We start from the raw sequence: 27335 nt of genomic DNA, 5'->3' as shown, positions 1-27335 counted from the left end.
TGCTCTGCACTGCAGGATGCTTGAACAGAGAGCTGGGGCTCAGCAAGATGCTGGCCAAGGCATACACACTCCATAGGGCAGGACAGGTGAGCTGATGAAAGCTCTCCACAGCAATGTCTCCAAGGGCCAAGAGGTTCATCGAGCTGTAGCAATGTAGGAGACCAAGTATTAACATGGGCTTTGAGTCAGCCTGACCACAAAACCATTAGAAAAGTGGTACCTGGGCAGGGAATGCAGCAAGAGCTGGAGGATGCGCTCTAGCTCCAGCTGGAGGAAGACCTGCGGAGCTGGCAGAGCAGATCAAAGCTTAGCCCTGGGAAGTACTGAGCACTGAGTAGCTACAAACCTTACAATAGAGAAACATTGGACCAGAAGAGTCACTAAGTCCTATCTCTGCAATTGCATGCAAACACACACTAGGTGTTAAGGCCAGAAGATTCTTTACAATATCTACTTTTCACACACCACACACCCTCAGCCCCTTCCCCCAGGCAAACTAGAATAAAACTAAAACCTGTGGGATAAGAGACTGGTAGCCACAAAAGCACAGATATCCCAGAAGAAACGACTGAGGGAAGCCAAGGACCTGCCGGGATCTGCGGTCCCTGCCTTAGCTGGGAATATTTTTCCCTGGGTAAACCATGGCAGTCACTGTCCTTGGCTTGCACTGAAGTCAGTGGGAGCTTAGCACAACTCATTCTTTAAGAGCAATGTCTCTGAATAACAAGAAAACACAGCATGGCAATCACTGAGCCCAGTGAATAACGGGTTTCATAGGTGCTCTCAGAAGGGGAGAAGGAAAATCCCGTCTGGCTCCAAACAGCTTTCTATGTGCATTGGCAGGTCCTTGGTATTTCTCCCAGACGGGGAGGGCAGGCCCGAGCCAAGTGCCCATGGTACAGCACATCCAGGCTTACATAACCCAAGGGGCCCAGGGTAATAATTAACACTGGCTTATTGCCACTGGCTTTGTGCTGGAGTCACCTGGCTGTTTGGATTAAATGTATAGTGGCCATTTAGACAAGGAGAAGGCTCCCAGCACAAGGATTTACGTAGAAACAACCCCCAGGGAGGACTGTTGCAAACGTAATGTGGTCAGGGGAGCAGGACCCTTTTTAGGGAGCTTTGCCTGGGTGAGTCCCGAGCGCAATGCACCAGCAAGCGAGCTCTCATTTCTCTCTCCTTGGCATCCTTTCCAAAAGCAGACACTATCAGCACAGCTCAACTTTATCTCATGTCCCGTCTTTACCTTTCTTTGCTTATCTGATGTCTCACTTACACGTCCTATCACTCTTTGCTTTCTATAACCTTCTGTTTGCTATTGATACGCGGTCTGTGCCACTGTCTGGGGCAAAGGAGATTTGGGACTTCTTGGTCCTGTTCCCACTTTCCCTCTGCTTTGCTCTGTGGTCTCGGACACATCATTCCACTGCACTCTGATTAGCCACAGGTCATACAAGTCAGGTCACCTTACAGAAACGTCACTTTACTCTTATTCCTTACACTTAGTCCTTACCTTGAGAATGACCTTCCCAAACAACGGTTCCTCCACCACTAGCTCTCATGAAGAGTTTATAAACAGCCAGAAATTGCCAGTAAAACCATTCAGAATCATAGAGAGCACTCACAAGTGTTAAGGACTGGCTCGCAGTCATTATTCAAAGGCTGTTACACTGCACAGGTGTCCATTCATGCCTCAGAAAGCCAATTAGAGATGTTTTAAGTTAATGAGACAGGTATATGCATAACGATGCCATGCTGTGCAGAGTTGCCAAAGCAAAGACATGATAAACCTATCTACAGATGTATTGTCGAAGAACTTATATATATGCTTATCTTCAGGTGGCTTAAGGCAAAGCCACCTTTTTCTCATGAATTAGCAAGACCTACAGCCCAGCCTAGGCAGGCCAGTAATTCCATGTAAAACAAACACCCCAAACTATTTTTTTTAAATTTCTACTTTTTTTGTGTGTGACAAACCTCTGAAAATACCATTACTTTTCATGCAGAATTAACTCTCCTTTCACAGCAAATATGAACCCGCTCTTCTGAGCAAAATGCTGAAACTTTAAGACAAGCTTATATTTCCCTACAGGTAAGTATCTAAAACTAGGGAAAAAAATACAGAAACACACACACACACACCCCACACAGAAACTGTGCTTAGAAAAGGAAAACAAAAAGTAAGAGAGAGTAAGTGTTTCATGGACAATATTCCAAGCTAAAACATAGCTTAGATCTTAAGATTTCTGCACTGCTGTGCTCCAAGAGTGGGTATTTTGTATTACTCCACTTCAGCTGTAAGTACTGCCTCTTGTAGAAGAAATAACAACTTCTGCCCTAAGTACCTTGCAGGGTGAATTACCCAACATTACAGCAATATCAGAACTCCAAAGGAGATGGGGAGGAGACTGAGACACTGGTTAAAATAAAGCAACTTGTTTAATGCATAATGTCTGTAGGGTGAGAACAGAAGGGAATCGGAGATCCTCTTGGTGCAGGTTTGCTAATTAAAGCTTCTATGCAATCAGAACTCTTAAAGCAGCTGTCCTTAGGACTCTGGTCTTCAGGCTACATCTCAGGAGGTAACAACACCACAGAGTGACCAGAGCTTGCTCTGCCAAGTCCCTCAGTCCTCTTGCCAGGCTCATAGGAGTGCTCTAGGAAAAATAAAGGTCTGGAGATCCATGGCTCATCAGCTGGCCTGTTTTGGTGGCTGTACTTCAGGGAAATGCTTTAATCCCCACGTGCCCATTAGTCTCAGTGTGATTCTTGCTGGGAGAAGCTCTGGACCCGCTGCACCATTGCTCCCATAGAGACTCAGAAGCGGACACCAATAACATTGCTGGTTTCTTCTTCCAGTGTAGGCCGAGAACCCGAAAGCATATTGCAAGAGATGTCCCAGCTTGCAAACCACAAGACTATCGTGTTCGTGCCTGTGTTGTTGCCCATGGGAAGCAATGGTTGTTGCAGGACAGGGCATCTTCTCCTCAGGCCTGAGGCATGCTTCTTACCGCAGGTTCCACACATCTCTCCTTCAGATGTGGGATTCGCAGCAGAGCCAACTGAAGCGCCTTGGCACCAAGACCTCCACCGTGCTGAGCCATTCTTTCACAATCTAATCCCGTGACTGGTCTTACTGCATGCTCCTTCCATCCGAGGATCACATACACAGCAGTCAAGTCCCACAGTGTCACCACGATGAATTGCCATCCCCGTTTGACAAGACAGGGAACTGAGGCACATGGCAGTGGAGCCCTTTGCCCTGGGTCACACAGCGAGTCACCATCCCAATCTCAGACTCTGAAACCCTCCTTCTTCATGCTAGCCCCTAGAGCTTGAATTTCCTCAAAACCTGCTCACTCTAATTTATTAACCACAGTCTGACTGAGGTTAATAGTCAGCTGCAGACCTGTTCCACAGCCGTCAGAAACCACAGACGGCATTCGGGGCCCAGCGGCTGCCAGGCGAGGCGTGAGAGCTCCGGTGAAACATCTCGCACCTCCCAAGAGCTTTGAGGTGAGGAAAAACTGAAGGCGGCTTGAGGTCTGTTCCATCACCTCTCTGTTACTCAGCACCTGAAAACTTACATCCAGGTGAATCAAAATTTCATGCGCTAACTTGATTTCAACCACTTTCTTGATTACAGAGCTGGCTACAAAGGAAATTAATGAATAATAATTTCAAAAAGGGATATAAAATTTCCATTTTCATTTTATTGTCAAAGTAAATATATTTTTATGAAGAACAAAAGAAAATATACAGAATTGTAACTTATGTACACTGGCTTTATAGGTATTTTTGTTTCCAATTTACACAAATTTTGATACGTTATTAAAAGATATTTTATATAGATATGCATCTATGTACAGTTTTATTTACATACATTCATAGGATGTGATATAAACCAGTCAATAGATGATAGCTCATTTATATTAATTTCTAGAGGACAAAAGGAATGCATTCGCTTTAGCTAGACCTGCTGTTCTTACACAGCGCGGGCTCCTGCTCTGCCTAGCACTAGGACGGCAGTTATCTATTTCCCATTTTGCCAACAAAAAGACAAACAGATGCTGTCTGCGAATGGAAAGGAAATGCAACATCCATTATAAAATCGTTCCTAATTACTGTATTCTATTTTCTTCTAAAGCTTCTTACAATCGCCAGAGTTCAAAAGGAAAAACAAAACAAGAAGAAGAAACACAAACAAAATCGCTTGCCTGCTACCATCTGATTATTTGCTTAAATTCCCTTCTTAGCCATCTGCCATATGAATTTGTTTCTTTTGGCTACTGTTCTCACCCATTTGCCCAGCCCAGCTGCGTGGAGCTCTGACATGGCTGTTGGTAAGGGAAGGTTCAGCGCTGAAGCTCACCCTGGGTCAGAAGATCTCCTGGTGCTGTCCCACCAGGCCATGATGCTCCCCTTGTTCCCAAGTCACTGGCACACCCTGACAAATGGTCAAGGATACAGAGGCTCAGCCCCAGCCAGTGTGGGCAGGGGATGCTCGGGATGCCCAGTGCTCACCAGGACCACTGGGCACCTTGGGGTTTCTCCTCAAGGATCACACAAGAGGACAGGAGTGGAGATGGGAGCATAGCGCAGCCATTCTTACAAACAGCTTCCTGTTGCTTTACACTCTAGACAACAGATCTTCTGCTAAAGACAGTGGATGCTTCCAAACTGTCAAAGGAAAGCAGCGTTTCCTTTGATGCGTGGGCATCCTTTCACCCTCAGTGGCAGCACAGGACAGGAAAAGCATGCACATGATACGCAGTGAGCCACACCAAAAGGCCTCCACGCCAACCCATTTCACCCAGCCTGAGCTTTGGGTTTGTTTGGGATATATCTTTGCTTAAATATATACATATATATATGTATGAATATATATACATAAATATTTATATATAGCCCTAACCGAGGAAAAGGTAAATGTGAGCTGGAGAAATGAGAGAGGTGTGGGGGTGCATTGCAGCGCTTGCCTCTCCCTCTCCCCGACTCCCACTGTTCCTCCTCCTATGGCCAGCCCCTACAAATCCTTGGCTCAGGCAACCCAAAAACAAAGGAGTTGTTTTCATTTCAAAAGGAATTTGCTGTTTCCAAACTGGACAAATAGAGCAGCTTAATAAAAACTCACAATGAATGGCCTGTACATGAGCAAAGCCCTCAGGAATGCCAGGGCTATAATTAACTAGCTGCAAGCAACTCTTACATTTTCATGTGCAGCAGAAAACAGCTAAAAATAAAACACTGTAATTTCCAAAAGAAGCAGCAGGAAAGAAGGGAAAGATAGGAGGAAAGGAAAATAACATCCTTAAAAAAAAAAAAAAAAAGACAAAAAAGGAAGAACACCCCCCTCCCCTGACCCAAAAAGAACTTCATTCTCAAATCATCTTTAAAGGACATGGGACACTCAGACATGGTGGTATCAAGTAACAGCATTGACTGTTGTGTGAAGACAAATAAATTATCACTAGAAATATAGTGAGCAAAGTGCTGTCATCGGCTGCTGTAGGACGGCTGGGCGGGAAGGGGAAAGCGGGACTGATCAGTTCACGGAGCGGACGGAGCGGTTGCTTCGGGGGAATCGATGCACCTTGACGTGTTTGGACAAGTGGTCGCTTCGAGCAAACTTCTTCTCGCAGACGGGACACTGATAGGGTTTCACCCCCGAGTGGGAGCGCCTGTGCCGAGACAGCTCATCTGACCTGGAGAACCTGTGAGAGAAGAGAGGCCTTTTCAGACAAATTAATAAATTCTCTTACAGCCCCCAAACCTCCCCTCAGGCCACTCAGAAACTCTGCTTGTGGCAAAGCCCAAATATGCAAACTGAAAGGGCCAAGACACACGACAGAGCCAGTCTAGTCCCAGCCAGAGGTCAGCAATAGTGATGAAAACACACAATTCACAACCTCATCCCATGTAAACTCAACTTGGCACAATGCATGGATGCATCATTTGTAGAAACCTTGCCCTAAGTCCAATCATAAGGCTGCAGCTCAAATAGATGGCTCTGCTCCTGATCCCTCCACTAGTCCCCTTCAGAGCCAGTCCCACAGCCTCCCTCCTGCAAAGCCAAGCAGAGGTAACCACCAACATCCCACAGGTGAGGTCTGCTCCAAGCTCCCACCAGCACTACGGCACATCCATCTGAGATGGGCTCCAGATAACAGCCAGATATAGTTACCCAGAAGCTATCCGGCTTATCAGATTCAGCTGAAAAATTAGCCTTTGCACATGCTCCTGCAGGCTAAATGAAGAGCAATTAGCATCTCAGTACCAGAGATGCTCAGGGCTGTAACAGCTGAAATCCAGGTGGGCCCCATGGCCATTAGCACAGATACTTCAAGAGCAAATTGAAATCAAGATGGGGACTTTAATTACCAAAATTGTCTCTCAGAGTCATTTTAATTTCAGATATTCCCCACTTCCCACCTCAACAGAAAAATCCCCAAATCCCACTGCTAGTCTCATAGGCTTTATTGAACTCCAATCAGCCAGTCCTTTGGTCTGGGCAGCAGGGCTGGCTCTGTTTCCAGCTTGGACATGACTGGGAGCCACAGGGTTAATTAGCACTGTCATACTAAAACAGCCCTGTCCAGATGGGTACAAAAAATTTGCTGCCTGACAAAGGGCAATTAAGTGTTTTGTTGCCAGCACAGTAACAAAGAGCAGCACAGAAAGCGAGCTTGCAAGAAATGGTATCAGCTGTTTATTTACAATAAATAAATGAAGTCATGGGCAGTAGTGGAATAAATGGGGGAAAGAACATGTAGAAAAATGTGCCCTTCTGGAGCAAAATATCACATCACCAACCGGGTGAATACGCTATTTTTATGAAAGGGGAAAAACAGGACTGCTGGGCTCCTATGAATAAGTCCTTCATGCACGAAAAATAAGTTTCCACATAAAGGTTTTAATTAGCAGTGATCTCCCGCCACTAGTTGCAGAACAGGGCACGGGCACTGGGAACACTGGGAAGAGCTCCTTCAGTTCCCACAGCTCTTCAGTCTGCTGCTGCTACCCTGAGAGAGCCAGCACAGAGCAGATGCAAATACTCGCCCTGGGCAAGGTGCAGTGTGGATGCATCTCCCCCTGGGGCATTTCTAGGGGAGATTCCTTCACCTGTTCTCTTACTTTTCTGCCTTGTCCTTGCTGTGGTACCTCCATGGTGAAAGAGTCAAAGTTATAATCAAGAGCAAAAGGCAGGTGCTCTAGTGGAGCCACCAAGCCATCCCTTGCCCAGGATGCATCTTCTTCACAATGGCTACCACAGGAACTTCTTTTTGCCTCTGGGACCTGCAGACTTGCGTGCTGTAACACCCCTGCTCCTTCCATCCTAGGCTTCCTGAAACCACATTCCGGATCTAGAAGCAGCAGGGCCAGGAGCTTCTCCCATGTCTCTAGCAGCGAGCAGGTCCCAGAGCCGCATCCCTGGGGTAATGGTCTTACAGAGCTAGAAGCAAATGGGATTTGGCAGCGTTCTGGAGAGAGCAGGTTGTTGCCTGTGCAGGCTGTCTCAGAGGGACTCAGGACTAGGAATAGACCAGTTGCCAGTGATGGCAATGGCAACCACATCAAGGAAAAGAAGGAGCAGCAAGAGGAAAGCTCCTTTGCAAAGAGCTGCCCTCTTATATATTGCCTTATCATCTAGGGAAGGAGTAAAACCAGATGTGGTTGGGTTGCTTTGTCCCATGTCCTTGGCTGTTAAGGTCACCATCTGCAACAGAAGTGCCGTAGCACATGGCTAATCCCGCACAAGAGCTCCACAAGTGCATTTCAATGGGAATCGCATGGTGAGTGGGGGAGAAGGAGGTGCACATTGGGAACAAGCAGCTCTGCTCCTACCCTGGGAGCTCGGATGAGTTCATCTGATAAAAATACACTCTGCCTCATAACGATGTCCTTAGCTGAAGAGGCAGGAATGTTGCAATACTGTTCCCCAGCAGTCACGGAAAGATCAACTTACGAGCCCACAGAAATAAACCTCAAGCTATCGGTGTGTTTACAAAAAAACAACGCAAAGGTTAGGACAAGGAAGCCGGGAAGACCTGGCGGCCTGGCTCCACGGTGAAATGATATTTGCAGCACATTCTGGCGCTGAAAACACCCCAAGAACCAGGCAATCCCACAGCAACTGGAAGAGTTGCTTCATCCCCCTGTCCGGTGGGACCCCACAGGACCTGTAAGCGCATCTCCCTTGGAGACAAACCTCAGAGCTCCCTGGTGTGCAGGACACGTGGCCTGTGGCTCCTGGCTACACAAGGACACGTGGCTCGCAGGGCAGGAAAGGTCAGTCACTTCAGCTGATCCTCCACGGCCCCCACCATGGCCACCAGCTACTGGGCTGAGCCAGGCTGTACCTCTGCTCTGCAGCGGAGAGGCTCTGGACGTGCATCCTGACCTGCCCCAAGCCTCTAACCCACCCCCTACCCAAACCTCTGCCACCTGCAGTGCTCCCAGCCCCAGGATGCGCAGGGCCCTTAAACGCTCCGGCCTAACCCTGCAGGTGTTAGGAACAAGGGCAGTTTTGGGTGCTGGTACCCAGCAGAGGGACAGTGAGAGCTTCTGCGGCTCCTGACACAGCATGGCTGCTTGGGCCAGCCCGTGCCACAGCCCCGTGTGTTGGTGGGGATGTCTGAGGGGCAGAGAACCAGTGGCTGCCAAAGGCACGAGCTGGCCAGGCACGGTTCAGTGCGCCAGCCAGTCCAGTGGGGTATTGAACTCAACGGGTCACTGGCCACTCCTCACCACCTCCTCTGCACCCTGCAGGAAACATTTCTCTCCCTGCACCAGGGAAGGGCACCAGCAAAGAGGATTCAGCCTCCTCCAGGGCTCTGCCACTGTCCTGGGGACACACAGCTTCCCTGTGGCAGCGCTGCCCAGTGAGCAGGGCGAGCTTTAATCCCCTCCACTCAGCCGCCTTGTGCTAGGCAACACTTTGTTTTGTTTTCGAAATGACCATCTTCAGCGAGCTCAGATCTCAAGTGTCTTTGGTGAAAAATAAATACACAAGCACAAGAATGTGGGGGAAAGAGGGAGGGAAGCAGAGCCCTGCAGCACTTCGGTGCTTAAATTCATTTGAGATGATACAAAACTGGGAGAGGACAGAGAGTCCGGATGCATTTGACATAAGTCATGCGAGACCACAGCTCTTGTTGCACTTCTGGAAGAGGTAAACACGCCTTATTAATGAAAGGGGGCTGAGCAATTCAGCGCTCTGTTGGGTCTGCCCTTTGGTGTGGCAGTGGGATGCACGAAGCCCCAGCTAGCAGCGAGGAGGGAGGAGATGCCTCCCTCCCTTCCCACCTCCATGGATGCCCTGCTGAAATCTGGGGGTGCCGGGGGCCAGGTACCTGCCTGTGCCACGTGAACACAAGACAAGCAGCCAAAGTGAGTTTGCACAGCTCCCCCAGCAGCTGCTGGTGAACAGGAGAAACTCCTCATAGATAAAGGGATTGATTCATCCCTAGTGGGCTCCTCTTCTTTAAGGGGCTTGGCTGGCAGACAGCAAAAGGTGCAGATGCTCCGTGCTGCTGGAGCAGCACATCTCCTGGCCCATCCAACGATGCACCCCGTGCTGCAGCAGCAGGCACCCGGCTGCCAAGTCAGCATCCCTCCCTCACTGCTTCACGTGTTTCCCTAAATGCTTCCCTCTGGTTCTGCAGCCTGGAAAGCAGCAGCCCTGCGGGAAGACAGAGCTAGAGGTCACCCAGAGGCAACACTTCAGACTCCTGAGCCTGAGCCACACAAGTCACCGGAAGCATTGGCATAAATCTCGGCATGGACCAGACCCAAACTCTCACGTGCCACATGCATTTGCCACGGAAATGAGGGTTTTGCTCACATCCCAGCACGAGGAAAGCCAACACGACACCTACAGGCACGTTCGCAGGCAGAAGGCAGATCTGCTGCCTGCCTGCACGTACGCTGACAGCCGAATAAACAGGAGCAGTGCCCCTGTGACAGGCCAGGAACCGCACCACCTGCGCCTGGTGGGACAAACTGGGGAACAAGGGGGCTTTAATTTCAGTGCATTTCCAGCAGCAGCCCCTGAGCCCAGCTCATCAGCAGTGCCACAGGCACAAATGAAAAGAAAATCCCTGCCTGTTTATACAAACACCACAAACTGAAACAAGGAAAAAAAATATCAACAAAGAAATCAATTGCAATGATCCCCCCAGGCCCCCAGAGAGGCTTCAAACTAGTCCAGTTTGGGAACAGAGGATTCAGCCCTATTCTGACCTTTTCCCTCAAACCAATCCAGCCATCTCTAATTGCTGCATGTCTCACATAGTTGCATTTTTACTCAACGCTCTCCTGTTACTTTTTACCTTGTCTGTTCCCCATGATCACCACCCATTTCCTCATTAGCCATTGCTCACTGAAGCTCTGCAGGATATTCTTTGAAAGAAATGTGGTTTAATTTACTACAAGGGAGTTAAGACTATGTTTTGCTCCCATCATAATTTGTGGTGCTCTTTATTAACACTAGCCAGCAGGCAGACTATTAGCACAGCTAATTGGAAAGAGGGATGAAGGCCTCCATCAAAGTTTCTGTCAAAAAAATTTCAACCTTTTCTCTTAAAAAGTTTGAATGCTTTCTACTGGTATATATATATATATATATAAAAATAAAAAAAATCACCTCTACTTTTGTAGAGATCACCTGTACAAAACGTTTTGCTCAATCAAACCTGCAATCTTCCATTCAAGCAACACTCAATTCCATCTCAGCCTTCTGGGTATGTTGTTACATCTGACAGCTTTTTGCAACTTTGAGCAGCACCCACGCATTTTTCTCAATCAATGCAGAGAATAAAACCCAGAGCAGGCTGGAGTGCCAGTGCCAGCATTTCCAGAAGGAACAGGATGGAGTGCGTTTTCTACAAAACTGCACAAAATGCTCCTCTTAACTGCATTTACATGTCACAGCCCTTCACTGATCATGCTTAACCCCCCGCAGCTGGAACCCCACACAGCTATGCGCACCCTGATTCTGTCCTAAACCACCCAGCTCATTTACAGCCCTCAGCTGGTACCAGCTGAGCATCTGCTGCAGCTGGTGTGTTGCAACCAGATCCATGTGACTGCAAGGCATTGCCTGCAGTAACAGGCTTAATCTGACCATCTTGGAATGAAATATAAGTTATAATGGGCTTTAAAGACACTCATACAGCTGGTGGCAGCAGGTGATGCTCTGCCACTTAATTTATCTAAGCCCTTGGATTACCTAATAGTAAGAAAAAAGTTCAAATTCTCAAACAAACCAAGCCACTTTTGGGAACAGAAACTGTTCAGAAATGAGTGCAAACACTGAGAGTGCTCAGAAAGTTCAGTGAAACGAGCAAAAGGGCGAGGGGAACTGGACCCTGCTGCACCCCAATACTAACCTCCATCCACAACCTGGCCACGTGCACGCAAAAGGCTTTTCTCCTGTATGCCTCCTCAGGTGGGCTTTCAAATGGCTGCTTTTCGTGTACATCTTGGTACAACCAGGGAAAGAACATTTGTGCATTTTAATGAGTTCTGCTGCAGGGTTCTTTTGAAATTTCTGACCCATGATGATTCCCGTCTGACCCTGGATCATGCCTCCTGGCCCAATTGGCTTGGCGGCGATGGGGACGGGAGCAATGCGGACAAATTTAGAGGACAAGTTCAAATTGGATGACTGCACTATCTGGGGCACAAGGGCAAATGTCTGTCCTTGGATGTTGACTAGGAGCTGTGCAATTTTAATGTTGTCTTGTGCTGGTCCTTGGGAATTAGGGCTGGTGTTGGACTCCTGTTTGACCTGTACAGGTTGAATTTGGAGCATAACCGGTATCCCATTCTCCATGGGCATTCCTCCATTTGAAGGCTGGCCACCTTCCGTCGAGCTGCTCAACTGTTCGTTTTTACTCTCTTTTAAGCTAGCGCTGGGTAACATATGGTCTTTTTGCTGTAGCGAGGCAACAGAAACTTGGCTGCAAGCTCTCAAGTCCTTGGTCTCACTTTTAGGTCTGTCTTTGAGCTCCAGCTCCATGTTCTCTTCCAGAAATTCCTCAATTTCCTCAAGTGTGGGCTGAAATGGTCCAGAGTCTTCCATATCCACAGCAAATTCAGGCAACCTAAAGTACTCCTCTTTGACTATGGGCTGAAGTCTCCTTTTGTCCCACCATGACATGGCGGTGTTCCCCAGAGATGCCTGGGACAACAAGTAGTCTAAGATGCTGTCCTGACTCTCCGCACTGGACGTGCTCCCATAGCTGGAGCTGAGAACCTGGGAGTCCGGGCTGGAACAAGAACAAAAGCTGGACGAGTCGCTGTCATCTTCTGACAGGGGAGAGGGCAGCATTTGGTAGGACCTCACCCCTGCCGTCATGTCCCCAAAGTATCCCAGAGAAGACCTCATAGATGAAAAGGACTCATCGGTAGGCAGCAAGTGATCCACCATTCCTGGGCGATGTCTTAGGGTATCCCAACAGCATATACCACGCGGCAAAGGTTCAGGTGGGAGCCTGGGTGCAGGGAAACAAAACAGCAGCAGTCAGAACTCAGTTTAATCATTTACCTCCATGAACTAAACCTCGCAAAGCCCTCTAGCTCGCAGGAAAGTCCCAAGCATCCAGCCTTGGTGTGCACATGCTGCTGCACGCTGCGATACGTCTGTACCACCCCCAAAGGACTGTCAGGGCCTAAGCGCCTCGCAGGATTGCACCACATATTTGCAAAAGAATTCTTTCAGAAACCATTTCACAACCATGTGTACTCTAGATTTACAGCTCCCTTCCAGAATATTACTGGCCAGAGGAAATATACTGTGGGCTTTCACCTAACAGTGAAACTGAGAGCCAAAGAAGGGAATGGAGAGGGGAAAAAAAAGAAAAAAGTATTGAAATTTTTAGCACCCATAAAAAAAAATAATCAAGTTTACTGCTGGTATCCATAAAATGCAAATCCTTTCCTTATCTTGTAGCTTTCCACCAACCTTATTTTTAACTTCCTCCGTTCCACAAATATAGGCTAATCAGCGGAATGCAAGGATCAATCTGTCAGGAGCCAGGAATATTTAGTGTGCTTCAGCATTTACTAGGCGGATTTTCCCCTCCAGATGTAATGAATCAGTGTGCCAACGTCATCGTCACCTGCGCTGCCCTTAATCAGGCTGGCACGGCGCTGAGCTAATTGCCACGGCCTGGCAAGGCAGCTGGTGGCTGCTTTCACCCCATCACTCTGCGCTCCCATCTCTCTCTGGCGGTGGAGAATGAGCTGACCCCAGCCTCGTGCCAGTTGCTGAGTGGGGAGGGCAGCCCCGTGCCCGGTCTCCCCCATGTGGAGGTGGCAAAGGGGCAGTGTCCCATGGGGCCACCCCGCCGTGAGCCCTAACCCCGCTGCCACCCGTGCAGACACCGCGGCCAAACCTGACCTCGCTAGCACAGCCGGGCACATCCCGTGCTTTCCCAGTTAAGCCCAGCAAAATTCCCAGTACAATTACTGGGGAGGCAGGAGGGACAAGCTGTGGGTTTGTTTTCTTCTTTTTTCAGCCCCACCCCGGTGGAAAAGAAAAAAAAAAAAATTGCTTACGGGCTGGAGACTGTGCCCCTTAGAGAGCGACTGCAGAGACCTCCGGACGGAGCAAACACTGGCTCTCAGTCATCCGCTCAAGGTGACTGATTGAAAACAGAGCTGTATATGTGCATAATAAAACAACTCTTTCTGTGGAAGGTATGCGGAGCGCAGAGATAGAAGTCATTTGATCAGCCTATGAGGTTTTGTGTGTGTGTGAATTAGGAGGCATGTGACCAGCGCGAAGGAAATGCCAGTCAAGCTTGTTACACGCTGTCATTTTCCACAGGCTCTGCCGCTGCGCTTTGGACGTTTTGCCATGAATAGTCAATAGCTCCCAGTTTTGTGCAGGGAAGGGGAAGCTTGTTATTGCTACTGCCGAGCATCCTTGCTGCCTGAGCTCCAGAATTTGCCCGTCTTTGCCTTCTCTGGAGAAAAATCAAAAGCCATCTATGTGCTTAGCACCTAACGCGGCGCGAGATGCTTCACGCAACACCCTTAAAGAGCTCCATCCCACTGGCAGCACCTATTAATATTTCACAGGAAACAAGGAAAAAAACACCACACATTTCTATATTTCTTAAAGACACAGCTTCCTCCCTTATATGCACAAGTGGACGCAGAGACAGGTTGACAGAAAGAGACTTAAAAGTAAGCCAGCATTTTCCTGGTTTGCACAGCCCGTCAGCCAGCTACACCTCTGACCCGATAACAAAATACTCACATGTGCTGAACACGAGGAAGTTCAAACAGAGGTTAGTGGCTCTGCTTTGCGACCTCAGACTATAATAATCTCTTATAGTAAAAGTGAAGAGCCAGGAGAGCCGTGTTTAAGACACATGACGTCTCTTTTTGTAAAAAAAACTCTGCTGGAGGAACTTTCCCTCGAGGCAAAAGTCACAGAGCTGAGCGATGTGAAACAGAAAACCCAGTCTGTTTCTGAGAAGTTTTTGTTGCTCCCAGTAAGAATTCACCCCGGCAGCTCGCTTTGTGCCTGCACCAGAAAGGGGTGACTGCCTTGTGACACGGGAGGCAGAGAGGAGCTCTTGCCCTCAGCTGCTTTCCGATCCTCCCTCGTACGTCTGCATTGCTCCAGCCTCAACTGCTGAAGAACAGTGCTGTGAGTGAAATCTGGACCACGACGTGTTTTTTCTAAGAAAAGCTGGCGTGCTCTGCATGCGCGGGGAATGAGCGTGCACTCAGAGCAGCTGGCAAGGTTTTCCAAAAAAAAAAGGCAAAAAAAAAAAAAAAGCTCAAGTTTTCTTTAAATGCCTGCAAGAACTGGGAAGCCACATATCAAAATATCCATGGATTTCACAGGGAATAAAACTAAATCTTATTTTGAATGGAGACTGAAAAGAGAGTGGGGAAAAAAAACAACCGAGCCCTAGCAGCTGCTGTGAGCAACATACCTCAGCAAAACCCAGGCAGCACGCTCATTTCCCCATCGCTTTTGACAAGGAGCAATGTCACTTGGTGTAACCAGAGTCGTCTCGAGAAGACAGGGGACTGTCAGAGGCAAACAGATCCAGGCACATCGCGGGCCAGAGCTGCTTTCTGCGCGCTCGCAAAACTTGCACAGCAGCCAAGAAGATTTTGGGGAATGCCTGGAATGCGGGATCGGGCCCAGGCTCTATTTTATCCTAAAGGCCAGACTAACAACTAAAAGGCTTTCATCCCTACTTTGTCTAAAGCCAAAACCAGAAGCTTAAAAAACAAAAATAAAATAAAATAAAAAAAGCCAGGGCTACGCGAGCTATGAAAACTAATGATGCTGTTTACATAAAGCACTTTCATCCCTGGGAGGGATGAAAACATGTCAGAAATGTAAGCACCTATACAGGGAGCTGAGTGCCCGAGCCACTGGAAAACAGCCGCTTCTGGAGTGAAATAGAGCAGCTGTTCAACAGCGCACGGCAACGCGACGGGCTCCAACTTTTAAGAGTTCCCTAGGTTGTTATGATGTCCCTTCTGCCAGAAACATGTTGTTCTGCTTAAAATTTGTCCGCCTAATCACCAGCTTAAAGGAATACAGAGAGAGAAGGCATATTCTGTCTCAGAATAACCTTAAAATGTGAAGTCCCGGGAACTTGCTGCAAGATGGGGACCCATTTCCCAGCACAGATAACACAGCAGTACCTGCGTTCAGATACGCCGACAGTCATTTCCCATGTATGTTGCTACAGCTCTTTCTAGTTTAGGACTAATCTGTTTACTGTTTTCCCTTGTTCCCTGGAAGATTTAATATCTGTTCAGGCTGACTCGTGCTCCACAGACAGAGCCATAAACTGGGCAGTGAATCAGGGCCAGCGTTTCTAAGAAATCAAATGGAAATGCACGGGGAGGTAATAAAACAATAATTAAAAAAAAAAAAAAGGAGCCAAGAGCCAGGGAATCCGTTTACTCTCAGCCCTGCTGCAAGGTGGCTGCACTGCTTATCGGACACTAGGGGTAGGGGGCTACACTTAGGGGCCTCCCTGGCTTTTTTCAACGCCACTGCTTCTGGAATGCTGTAAAAACCTTCCTCAAAGCCCTGTTTTCACCCCGTTTTCTGCAAAGTGCCCACCTTTAGACCCAAACTTCGGTCTCCACGAGCGGCACGCACCCCGGGTCGCACCAAACTCCCCAAACACCGCACAGTGACAGCGGTCGGGGGGGACACAACCCTCACCCCGCCACTGCCAGATCTCCAATGCTGCGAAGTTGTTATTATTTTCCCCTATTTTATTGATCCTTTTTCTATTTTTTTAGCAGGCTTTGGTAGCTCTCCCCCCCATCCCACCCGGCCGGGAGCAGCGCACCCCCCCCCGCCGCCCCTTGTGCACTGCCCAGCTCCAGCCCTGCTGCAGCCCCCCCGCTGCCATATCCCACCCTCCCCCGGTGCAAACCCTCACCTGAACTCCTCCGCAAGCCGAGCCGGGGCAAAAATCACCCAGAAAAATGCAAAAGCAACGACGAAAAGGCAAAGGAGCGCGGTGCAAAAATATAGTAGAAAATGCAAAAAAAAAAAAAAAATTAAAAAAAACAAGGCCGAGACCCCCCCCCCCCAGGGAGCGTAGTAGCCCCCAGCCCAGCCCACCCCCCGGTGACAGATCCGAGCCCCGAGCGGTGGGCGCAGCTCCCCCGGGAGGCGGCTGCACGGGTGCGGAGCGCGGCGCGGGCCGCGTAGTGCTTTATCCCCGCGGGCCGGGCGGCCGGCGGCGGCGGGGGGGCCGGGGAGAGGCTCGCCCCGCTCCGCCGCCCCCATTGGCCCCGCGGCGCCGGGGGCCGGCCCCGGCCCGGCCTCGATGGGAGCCCGGCCCCCGCCGTGCCCGCTGGATGCTTGTGGGGGGGTAGGAAGGGGGGTGCTGGGGATGGGGGTGTCCCCCGTCGTGCTAGCATATGGGGGGCTGTAGGCACGCGTGTAGGGGCTCGGCGGGGGGGGGTATGTGCACGGATATGCACCTGTATGTGCGCTGTGTCCGTATGTATATGCAGGGTATGTATGGACTGATATGCACTGATCTATGCGCTGGTTACATACATATAACCAGTGTATATGTACGTGGATGTGTACATATATATACATTCGTTATATATATATATACTGCTTACATATATACACATGTATTTACATATATACACTACATATATACATGGATATATACACAAGTTACATATATACAGAAATAGGTACACTTGTTATATATACACATACATATACACTTCTTGCGTAACTACATACATGCACACTGGTTACATATATCATAGAATCACAGAATATCCTGAGTTGGAGGGACCAACAAGGATCATCAAGTCCAATTCCTGAGTCCACACAGGACCACCCAAAAATCAGACCATATGCCTGAGAGCGTATATAGATGTATGTATACACTGTTTACATATATATGTATATATACACTCATATATATATACACACACACACACTAGTTACATATATACATGGATATATACATTTGCTATATATATACATATATATACTGGTTATATATATATATACACACACACACACACACATACACACACACATACACACTGGTTAAATACACTAGTATGTATGTATGCATATATGTATATACAAACTAGTGTGTATATAGATATATATACAAGTACATATACATTAATTATATATACACAAATTATACATACATTTACAATTTAAGTATAATTTACACATAAATCTATACATTTATACATAAATTTGTAATTTATACATAAATTTACAAGTTTTATATATGCAAATATTCATGCAATATCATTGGGGGGATCAGGATCCACATTTAACACCCACAGTGGTGGAGCCCTTCGAGGAAGCTACTGTTCGGACGCACAGGGCTGCCAGCTCCCACAGCAGTGGGTTTCCCTACTACATCAGAGATATTTCAAGTCACTTTTTTTTTGTTTTTCTGATCCTTGGGAAGGCGCAGGCTGGGCTGGCCAGGCACAGCCCAGTGAGATAAGTCTGGGCACCTTTCTGAGGTCTGCACTCTGATGCTGCAGGACTGTGGGCCGCAGGGCTGCAAATTGCTATCCTGTAGGAAAAATTAAGCATTAACGTCATTTTATGAATTTATGGGCAAACTGAGGCACAGACGGTTGAACCAAATGTCTGTGGTAGAACCAAGACACAGCTTATTCTCTTTTCAACTCCAGCCCAGTGCCTTGAAGAGGAAAACTCTCCTCAGTCTTCATTGCTTCAGAATTGCTAGCAGCAGATTTCACACTTTGGCAAACACCAAACAGCCTCTTCCAAAAGGACTTCCAGGCAAGACAAGCCCCAACAGATGTAGCTGAAGGACCTGGGGGTGCCCAGGCAGTACCCAGTGCCTAAGGATCTGAGGGGATGCAATGGCCAAGCTGGGCTGGGCAAAACCCTGAGGGGTTGCAGGAATGGTCTCAACAAAGTGGAAAGGCTTTTCTCATTTCAGGCAGTTTTATTCTACTAAGTTTGCTTTATCAGAGATTAGTGAGGTTTTCACCTTCCCTTGGTTTAGCCAGAGGAATTAGAGATGCAATTTCCACTTTCTCCAGATGCTCAGTGCCCTTGCAACCATCCCACGTGCACAGTGCTGACTTTCAGCTTGCAGCATGGAGCAGCGTGCACACGATCGCTGTGTCCTGCTCTCGTGCAGGGACCTCGCTTTTCCATTCCTGTATCTCAATGAATAATACATAAGTGCACATTCATCAGATTCCTACATACTATATTTATATACAAACACCGGGGCCAAATTCTGCATTAGTGTAACTTCACTGATGTAAGAAGCATTGCATCGGTAAAAACACTGGCCTTGAATATTTGTACCCCAAATAGATCTTTAGCAAGTCTTGTTTCACTGTTTTCTACCCCTTCGTTCCCTGAGTAGGTGAAGTTTAGCTTGATGCAATGCAAAGGATTTGATTTAGATATAGCTAAAATCCCAAACCCTCAAGGCTGGATTTATTGCAATCTCAATTGCTGGTTTGTGCAGCTACAGAACTACCTCAGAATGTTTAATGCCATGAACACAACCCAGATTTATAGTCTTAATGTTATCATTATGACCTAGAAATGCATTGGGACACATTAGTGTTTGCTCTGAATTTTGGACAACTTCTTTAGATTTAAGTTACAGTAATTTCCAACTTTTTCTTGGTCACAGAAGGGGTAGGGAAATCCCATGTTTACTCACATGGAAACAAACCAGTCCCAGTTCTGCTTTCAAGCTGCTTCCACTTCACCAGCTCAAAACCTTTCTGTTTCCCTGTCAGTATCCTGCAGCGCCGGATGCATTCAGCTCTTACTGAAGCAAATACAGAGGCTGGTGTTTCCAGAGGGCTCCAGCAGAACCAGATGTGCACCGCTGCTGCCCCTTGTGCTGGTGCTAGCCCTGTGAGGCTGCACACAGACAGAGGAGGGATCCGTGTCTTTTTCCCACCTGCTATGGACCAGTCGCTTTGAGAGGCAGGTGGCAATTTGGTAAACCAGGTAACGAGCTTGTGAGTCTGAGCCCAAGGACACCCATGGGATGAATAAACACAGCTTCAGTTCATCATCACTCAGGGAGGAGTAACTTTAACCACATTGCAGAACCCTACAGAGCTTCATACCCATTCAGTACAAGGCAAGAGCAATCCTTGGGAGTTCAAATGCAATGGTAATAAACAAGCAAGTGTAACTAGGGCCTCTATATTTCTCCTGGAGATTTCCCTGGGAAAAAAAAATAAAAAATTAAAATGCATGCATGCAACACATACTGCCAGAGGAGATGAGTCCAGGGCATCCAGGATGAACCCCTGACATGAGCTCACTCACCCACCGTGTGACAGGTTCTGGATGCACCAAAAGCCTCGCACATGTCCTGATGCCCTCAGCCATGCATGTGGGATCAGCTGTGCTGGGAAACTTCAGGAAAGTTCTTGTACATTTGTGCAGAGGCTGTGCCTTGGGGACTTCTGGAGGTCCAGCAATTTTGTAGAAATTCCTGCTCTGTCCAGGCTATTGGACATCAGGACACCCTGGACAAATAGCCAAAGTCCATTTTTTTCTGACCAGACAAAAATTCTAGACAGACAAAGGACATGCTAAAAACAAATAAACAGGATACATGAAGGCACGCGTTCTGATATTTCATTTCAGCACAAACAATTTAATTCCTGTGCTAACCCACTACCATGCAACAGAATAATTACAAAGGATGCAAAAGTTGGTGTCATGTGGAGCCCAGATCTGGGGTCATCCTTGGTGAAAGATGCCCACAGCCTCATCCTCTACAGCATCTTTTCTGAGCAGATTTTACCTCAGAAGTTTTTTTTCCTCCTCGCACAGAGCCTGTTGTGAGGCCTCACATCACACTCCTGGTTCTGGGGTCCATAGAAGTGCTTTTGGGCTTAAAACCAAAATTGAGATTTAGAAGCTGCAGTGGCAGTGCCAGCCTCTTCTCCATCCATCCAGGATAACTGAACAAACCTTGCAAGCTGCGAACTGATTTACTGATCAATTCCTTGGAGCCCCATGACAGTGAAAGCAAATTGGCACACATCTCAGCTTTGCTCAAGGTTTTGGAGGCACTCTGAGCTTTTGCATAACAGCAGGAGAAATGCACATATTGAGACTTATCCTCTGATCACTTCTGGCTGCCAACTTTTCACAAGAACCAGCAATGACTGTTGGGCTGGGCAGGCTTTTGGGGATGATCTTTTGTGCCGTTGTCACCGATGTCTCACGTCAGCTTTCTTCTGTTCGGTGGCTTTATTTGGTACTGCAGCAAAACTGAGCCCATGCTCACTGACCTTTTCCCCTGCCCCATGCTTTTTGTGCATTGCTAGGTGACTTCCTTCCCCGTCCAGCTCGTCACCAAGTTCTTTAAAAACCAGTTGTCACCTCTATGGCTTGATCATGCCTGGGGAATTTCCATTGTCTCTTTTGCCACCTTTCAGGAGAGAACTTCAGTCAAACTGGTTTCCCTGCTCAGACAGCCTCTGTGGCATTCCTACTGCCCCACCAAACACCGGGCTAAAGCGAAGTTAAGGCACTTTCCATTGTCCTTTGTCTGATGGCTGTGTGCTAAAGATCCAGTCAGGAAAGGCAAATAAAGCTCAGCATTCAAGGCTTTTAAAACTTTCCTGGGGATAATAATAGCACTGCATTGTAAAGACAAAAAAAAAAAAAAAATCGGGTTGAAGTTGTTCCCAAGTTGCTGTGCCACGTAGCACAGCACCAGGAAAGGTGGGAGAGGGAGCAAGAAGCTGCTCCGTGCTCAGCAGTTTGCACCTCAGGCTTGTTTGACTGCCCACACTTTGCCTTTCCACATGTGGCTGTACCAAAACTGATTTTTTTTTTTTTCCTGCCTCAGGTTTTCCCATCTTCTGTAAGTTTTTTTGTAGTTTTGCGTTACAAATGGCTTCTCGCTTTTTGAGGGGACTGGAAGGGAAAGTGTTTGAGCTTCAGGGATGGGCAAAAAGAGGGTTTGGGCTGCACAGGGTAAGTGCTTTGCTGCCTTAGAGGTCACCTGTGGTATTTCTGCCCCAGCCCCTGCTATTCCCGTTACTGCAGCAGCAAGCTGTCAGCAGTCTGGAGAGCCAACCGGCCGCTTGGCAGAAGGGTTAGCAAGGCGGAATTGATTACTTGCACATTTCCATGTGATTTACAAATCGCGGCCGCTCTTTCCCAATGAGAAAAGCAAAAACAATCAGGCGAAGAAAAATTAAAAGAGTTCAGCTTCTATTTGGAGATTTTCCTGAACCAGCCACACGCAGACAGATCCCATTCCTCTGCCACAAAGCCAGTGGCAGTGTCCGACCGAGCCTTGCTGGGCTGCAGCTCTCAGCCCTGGAACAGTAACAGCCCAGGGCGAGTGCCCAAGCCTGTCAAACTCTCCAGTAACGTTACAATCGCTTTAACTCGGCAGTCCTTGACACTCACAGATAAGGACTGCAAGTTCTTTCGGTACTACAGAAATATTGACACAAAGAATATGTTTATCCCTGACTGTGGTTCTGCAGGACAAGGTGGAAACGGCAACAGCAATCTCAGGGCTTCATTTCTTTGGCCTTGCAAGGGCATCTGTGCTGCAGAGCCAACAGTTTATTGATTCTTTCATATAAGTTTTTTTCTTTCCTTAACTAGTTTGGAAATTATGTGGTCTTTTCAAGTCAGAGTTATAGGCCTAGGCAGGGATAAGATGGAAGAAACTTATTTTAGGATTTTTGTATGTTAATGCCCTTTGGAATATTAAAAACTGCGGAGAGCTGGCGAGAGTTTCTGATTTTCTCCCAAACTTTCTGTTCATTAAGATACTGAGAAAGAAAATATCAGCTGACTTTCTGGCTGCTATTTTTCCAAACCATCTTTAACCAGGTCCCGTTCCAAACCTGGCTTTCGATGCAGACCCCCTGGGTTTTAATCTGTGGTCAAACACACCCAAGAGCAGAGCTGCACTATTCTGAACGGCCAAGGGAATCAGGCCATCTCCTGCAGGAATATGGGTGTGCTAAGTGAGTGATAGACACGCTGTCCCATCACTGCCTCCCCTGATGTGATGATATGAAGCAGAAGAGCTGGGCCTCAGCTGTTTAAGCCTTGGTCCCACAGCTGCGCAGGAGCTGATGCCTCAAATGTGACAGATGAGGCTCGTTCCTAGAGGTTCAAGAGCAAGGCGAGCAGCACAGCCCAAGCTGTCCCTTGTGAAGATGACTCAGGAACAGGCAGGTCTGCAAATGTGACAAAATCCACTGACTCACTTCAAGATTCAGCACTTACCTCTCTACTGCATTTAGGAAAGCAAAATAGACTAGAAGACATACAGGAAGATCTGGGACATTACTAAACCTGGCTCCTGTTCAGGAGTGGATCTGCAATAAACTGTATTCCCCTGCCCTCTCCTGGAAGGAATACGCCAGAGCTGGGTGTGTTTGTGCAGGAGCCTGGTGCTGAGGACTCCAGGGAAGTGGCTCAAGGTGGTAAGAGAAGATGGTCCTTTTGAAGACAACGTTTACAAAATTGAACAACTATGACTGTGTTGTATCCATCGTATGTTGCCAGTATCGAGTCTGCCAGAAACTGGCACATCGCAACAGAATTTGAAGGTTTTCAAGGAAGAGCTACCTTGCCTGTCTGTCCGTTTACATTGAGTTGGGAAACAGAGAGGATGACCCAACCAGTGGAATCCAGAGCCTCTTGCTCACCTTAAATAGTAAACACAAAGTCCACACAAAAACACTGGTAACCTTCGCTCAGGTCACGGAGCAACAGCGGGTCAGAAATGCAACACTGCAACACCAACAGGCATGTGCCTGGGGGCACCAGTGCTGGACAGGCAAATGGGAGCCCATCATTTGGCCAGAGATTTAGTGAGAGCACAGCAGGGAGGTTCAGTCAGTCTCTTTGGAAGTTAGAGAGATGAGACAAAGCCAAAGTCCACAAAAGTGGGGAGATCTAAGGCTGGGGGTCTGGACCCTTTGACTGTGATGTTACTCCAGACACTCAGCTCAGTGTGTGTGGCCCATTTACATAGGATCAATGTTGAATGGATAAGATGCTTTTGTGAAGTTTCATTCTTCTCCAGCACCACCTGACTGTGAGCCACCAGAATTACAGCCATCTTCTTCCAAAATGCCAAACATCCAAAGCAATACTGGTCCTGTTTTAGAAAGAGGACTGATTAGTGAATTGCTGCTGTTAAGATCAGAATGGGAGCAATGAATCCCAAAAGCTGAGTGTGGACACTCTACAGGTAAGTCTACAGTTCAATAGTTACCACAAGTGCACTGTATAACCCGAAACATCTCACATGCTTTGAGCTTTCTTTGCCATTGTATTTCAGCTCCTCTAACATGCAGTAGAGCTGAATTACCTCCTTGCTGCTGAGGTGCTGCTCAGCACAAAGGCAAATGGGACCATGCCTTGCAGACAGACCATGAGCAAATACTCCTATGGAGAGGTGGGCATTAGCTTTTAAACTCTGGGATATTGCCCCAATCTTCACATTGGGGAAGTCAGTGAAGACCACGATAGATACCACATAATATCTCAACAAGCTCCACAGGTGGTTTCTTTCCCTGCTCCAAGCACAAGGCACGTTTGCTGGGTTTGCAGCATGTTCAGCACATTTCTTTATCCTCCCCTTCACCCTCTTATCAAAGATATGAACTTCAATAAAGCAGTTCCAGCTGCCTCAAGAAGTGAGAAGACTCCTATTTCCTGCTTCAGCACAGGGGTTAAGAACAACGTTTCTGTTCATCACAGAAATAAACATTAAATGAATGTTGAGTTATATCCCTCCTGTGACTAATGTTCTAGCTTGTTTTCTAAAGTTAATTCTTCATACACTTTTTTTCCCTCTTGTTCTGCCTTACATTTGTCCAGACTCCCGTGTTCCTGGGGGAATAATTACCCACTCAGCAGTTACTCTGAAGTCCAATTGTAATAGCTGGCAAAACTCCATTCTTCCATGCAAGCTTTCAAAATAATACTTCAACTTATTTCAAATAGCACCACTCTCTGGAGCTTCTTCCCAATTTGTTTTGCCCTGGACTGAGATTTATTTCACTGCTGTTGAGAGCTGACTGCTTTGCTTGTCACAGGGCAGATATTCTCAACAGAATAATTAACAACAAACAAATAAACAAGCCAGAGGGACTGCTCATTTAAAAATGATCCATTGTGATGTAATGTTCTATTTCTTCATCTACTGAATCCTTAGTAGCAATGTAAGCAATGAAGAAAACACAGATGCAGACCTGGATTATACGTCCTCAAAATACAGACATGATCATAGGAAGTGTTTTCATTCACACCAGCCCTGGACTTGTCAGAAAGTTTGGGGAAATTTTAGTCATGCATCCTGTGATCTAAAAACGCACATTTTCTTATGCTGTAGGTGTTCCTGGGCAAAATATTCACCTCTACTAGCATCACAAGAAATAACTAAGGGCTGAAATCAGATCATTGGCATGTATTTTTTCCCATAAACACTGCTTTGGAGGAAAACATGTCCTTTCCCAACTCTGCTCCTATTTAATTAACGTCTATATGGCCAGAAGCAACTCACCTCATCTCCTTGTTCCTCTTTTTTTCCAATGGTTCCCTGAGGATAACAGTCTTGACGCTGAACAAACTGATGTTCATAAAAAGCATTTTAACTGTCTGGTGCAGAATATGTAGCAAAAAGATGATGACAAAGCCTTTTCTTCAGGACACCTGAGTTGTGCCAATGTCACAGGGAATGTGGCAGCTCCTGCAGGAAGAACCTGCCATCACTGCATGGGAGAGAGCAAGACATCTTATTTAATCATTTCACTCTTCTATAACCTCTGCTTATTGACATGATAATTCAGTGTTTCCTTTAAAAAAATATATAGAAAAATAAAAAAGGTTCTAAACCATTTCACATCACCCAATAGTTGACAAAGCGGATGTGGGATCTGTTGCAGAGACACAGAGCAGCACCAGCCCTTGGCACTAAAGCTGCTTTCCCAGTGTTGGGGAGCATTTAGGTCTATTTTTGTTTGTTTGCTTTTGCTTAAGTCTGTATTTAATCGTGAGCATCCCACAAACTAATGCATGCAGTAGGGCTTCTCTGGATAGCACTATGGCTCCTGTCAATAAACAAGTATCAACTCCACTATTACAGTCAAGTATTGGTCATGCTAACTTGCCAGGTTTAGCTAAAGTTCACCACTGTAATTCCCCTTTGCAATGGAATTCCTGTCTAAATATCACAGCCCCTAAGGTAAATATCGGCTAGCTGCTGCCCTGCAAAGTATCGCAACCTCGCTAGGGTGACCAGTAAAGAAAATTATTTTTGCTTTTACCCCCAGAAATAAATAGCTGTCACTGATGAGAGAACACAGAAAGCATGTTGGTTCTAGGATGTCAAGTTTTTCATTTTTACCATGCAAAGTCAATTATAATCACAATTATAAGTTATTTGCTGATGGGACCCACAGCAACACCAGTACTACTAACCAGGAATTTCACTGGTTGGTGCTGCAAGGGATAAAGAAATCAACTGCAAACTCTGGATCTTCATTAAAATTGATTCAGTAATTAAATATTTACCTTCAAGACTTATCTCAGTCCTGTTTCCAGATCAAAATTATGATTTTTTTTAAGGATACTTCCAAAATCTAAACTTGGGAGCGGATCTTTTTCTGTAAGCAGCTTTGAAGAAGAATTGAAGAATGTGGGCATTCATATAAAAATTGAAACCGTCAGTCGCTTTTTCTTTCCTTCTGACCTATGTGCAGAGCTGTCAAGATGGACCCTAGCCTGGGCCAGCACTCAGCTGACTAGCCGAAAGATTTAGAAGCATCATTTCTCCGGTTTGGGGTTGGAATCAGTCTGGGCTGGTGAGGCGCAGGCAATGCTTGTGATGATGCCAGGAAGTCCCAGCAAATCCACTCCTGCTCAATGCCATTTCACAGCTCTCCTGCCCTGCCTCTGGGGAGTGCAAGAGGCCTGGGTGCCTCGAGGTGCAGGGATGGAAGCGTGGGCTGCCCTGAGGATGTGAGGCTCTCCTCCTTCCCTGCAGCAGCAGGAAACCTCCCTGCTGCAGTCAGGTGTAGCCGGTGTATCCACCACCCTTATATTCCACCATGGTGGGTTGGATGCAAGCTGAGGCTGCTGTTTTATCCATCACTATTGCCTTCAGCAGACCTCAGCAGCAAGTATTCACAACGGCTGCTTGTAGATAATGTACTCTTGTTCTCTTAATCAGAGCCACGGGGATGAGCACCAAGCCAAGGCCAGTGATTTACTGGCACTCTCTGTGGTGCTGGCTGCTGCAGCTCCATGACAAAAGGCATTCGCTTGTGCCAGCCCGAGCCCCAACCTCAAGAAAGGCTGCAAATTTGCTGGAGTTTTATCCCAGCCACTGCCCTGCTCACAGGTCAAAACACAAGGATCCTCCTTTTAAAAGCAACTACCATTTGCTTCCAGTCAGAGGTTTCCGGAGCTTCAGGGCCACCCATGTTCACCGTCGGTAACCTATTAATTGCGGGTCGAAGCAGCAGCAGCTGAACAACCTCCAGCGCGCCTGCAGCTGCTGCAGCAGCAGAGTGCCAGGACGAGGTACAGTATTGCAGCCCTTGACGTCACTCCAGCAGGATCAGTCTGCCCGGATGGGAGATTGCGCACAGCCCCCCCGAGAACAGATGCGTTGTGCAACACCAGGACAGACTTCGCTGAGGAACCGGGCATAACTCTGCCTCACAGCGCATCAGCTCAGCACTGCCAGTAAAAGTAAAGTAAAGTAAAATAAAAGTAAAGTAAAATAAAGTAAAGTAAAATAAATGAAATCGGTGCA

The 27335-nt window shown here is 47.3% G+C and overlaps 1 protein-coding gene and 1 long non-coding RNA gene across 7 annotated transcripts; both read right to left on the bottom strand.

Moving 5' to 3' along the window:
* Nucleotides 1-3696: 3696 nt before the first annotated feature.
* Nucleotides 3697-16707, bottom strand: KLF15 (KLF transcription factor 15). 5 transcript variants are annotated; one of them, XM_068694805.1, is made up of 3 exons: nt 16443-16707; nt 11394-12500; nt 3697-5717 (listed from the first exon to the last, which is right to left on the bottom strand). In XM_068694805.1, exons 2-3 carry the CDS (start codon nt 12434-12436, stop codon nt 5549-5551), a joined length of 1212 nt encoding a protein of 403 aa, XP_068550906.1. In that variant the 5' UTR covers nt 12437-12500; nt 16443-16707; the 3' UTR covers nt 3697-5548. The 5 variants fall into 5 exon arrangements, with proteins under 5 accessions (XP_068550906.1, XP_068550909.1, XP_068550907.1 ...); XM_068694808.1 differs by lacking the exon at nt 16443-16707 and adding an exon at nt 14961-15186; XM_068694806.1 differs by lacking the exon at nt 16443-16707 and adding an exon at nt 14273-14641.
* Nucleotides 16708-18710: 2003 nt separating this feature from the next.
* On the bottom strand, nt 18711-27260 carry LOC137862435 (uncharacterized). 2 transcript variants are annotated; one of them, XR_011100267.1, is made up of 4 exons: nt 26090-27260; nt 25080-25287; nt 19844-20046; nt 18711-19738 (listed from the first exon to the last, which is right to left on the bottom strand). It is a non-coding gene; the product is annotated as an uncharacterized lncRNA (long non-coding RNA). The 2 variants fall into 2 exon arrangements; XR_011100266.1 differs by lacking the exons at nt 18711-19738; nt 19844-20046 and adding an exon at nt 21070-23669.
* Between the last annotated feature and the right edge of the window lie 75 nt (nt 27261-27335).

The sequence above is a fragment of the Anas acuta genome, chromosome 11 (assembly GCF_963932015.1).
Source record: "Anas acuta chromosome 11, bAnaAcu1.1, whole genome shotgun sequence".
Taxonomy (NCBI): Eukaryota; Metazoa; Chordata; class Aves; order Anseriformes; family Anatidae; genus Anas; species Anas acuta.
This window is presented reverse-complemented; position numbering and strand designations above follow the sequence as displayed.

Excerpts from the sequence above, each read along its gene's own strand:
- KLF15 (XM_068694806.1), bottom strand. Across the intron at positions 5,718-11,393 it reads TGGCCAGGTTGTGGATGGAG|GTTCTCCAGGTCAGATGAGC; the intron begins GTTAGTATTGGG and ends CTTCTCTCACAG.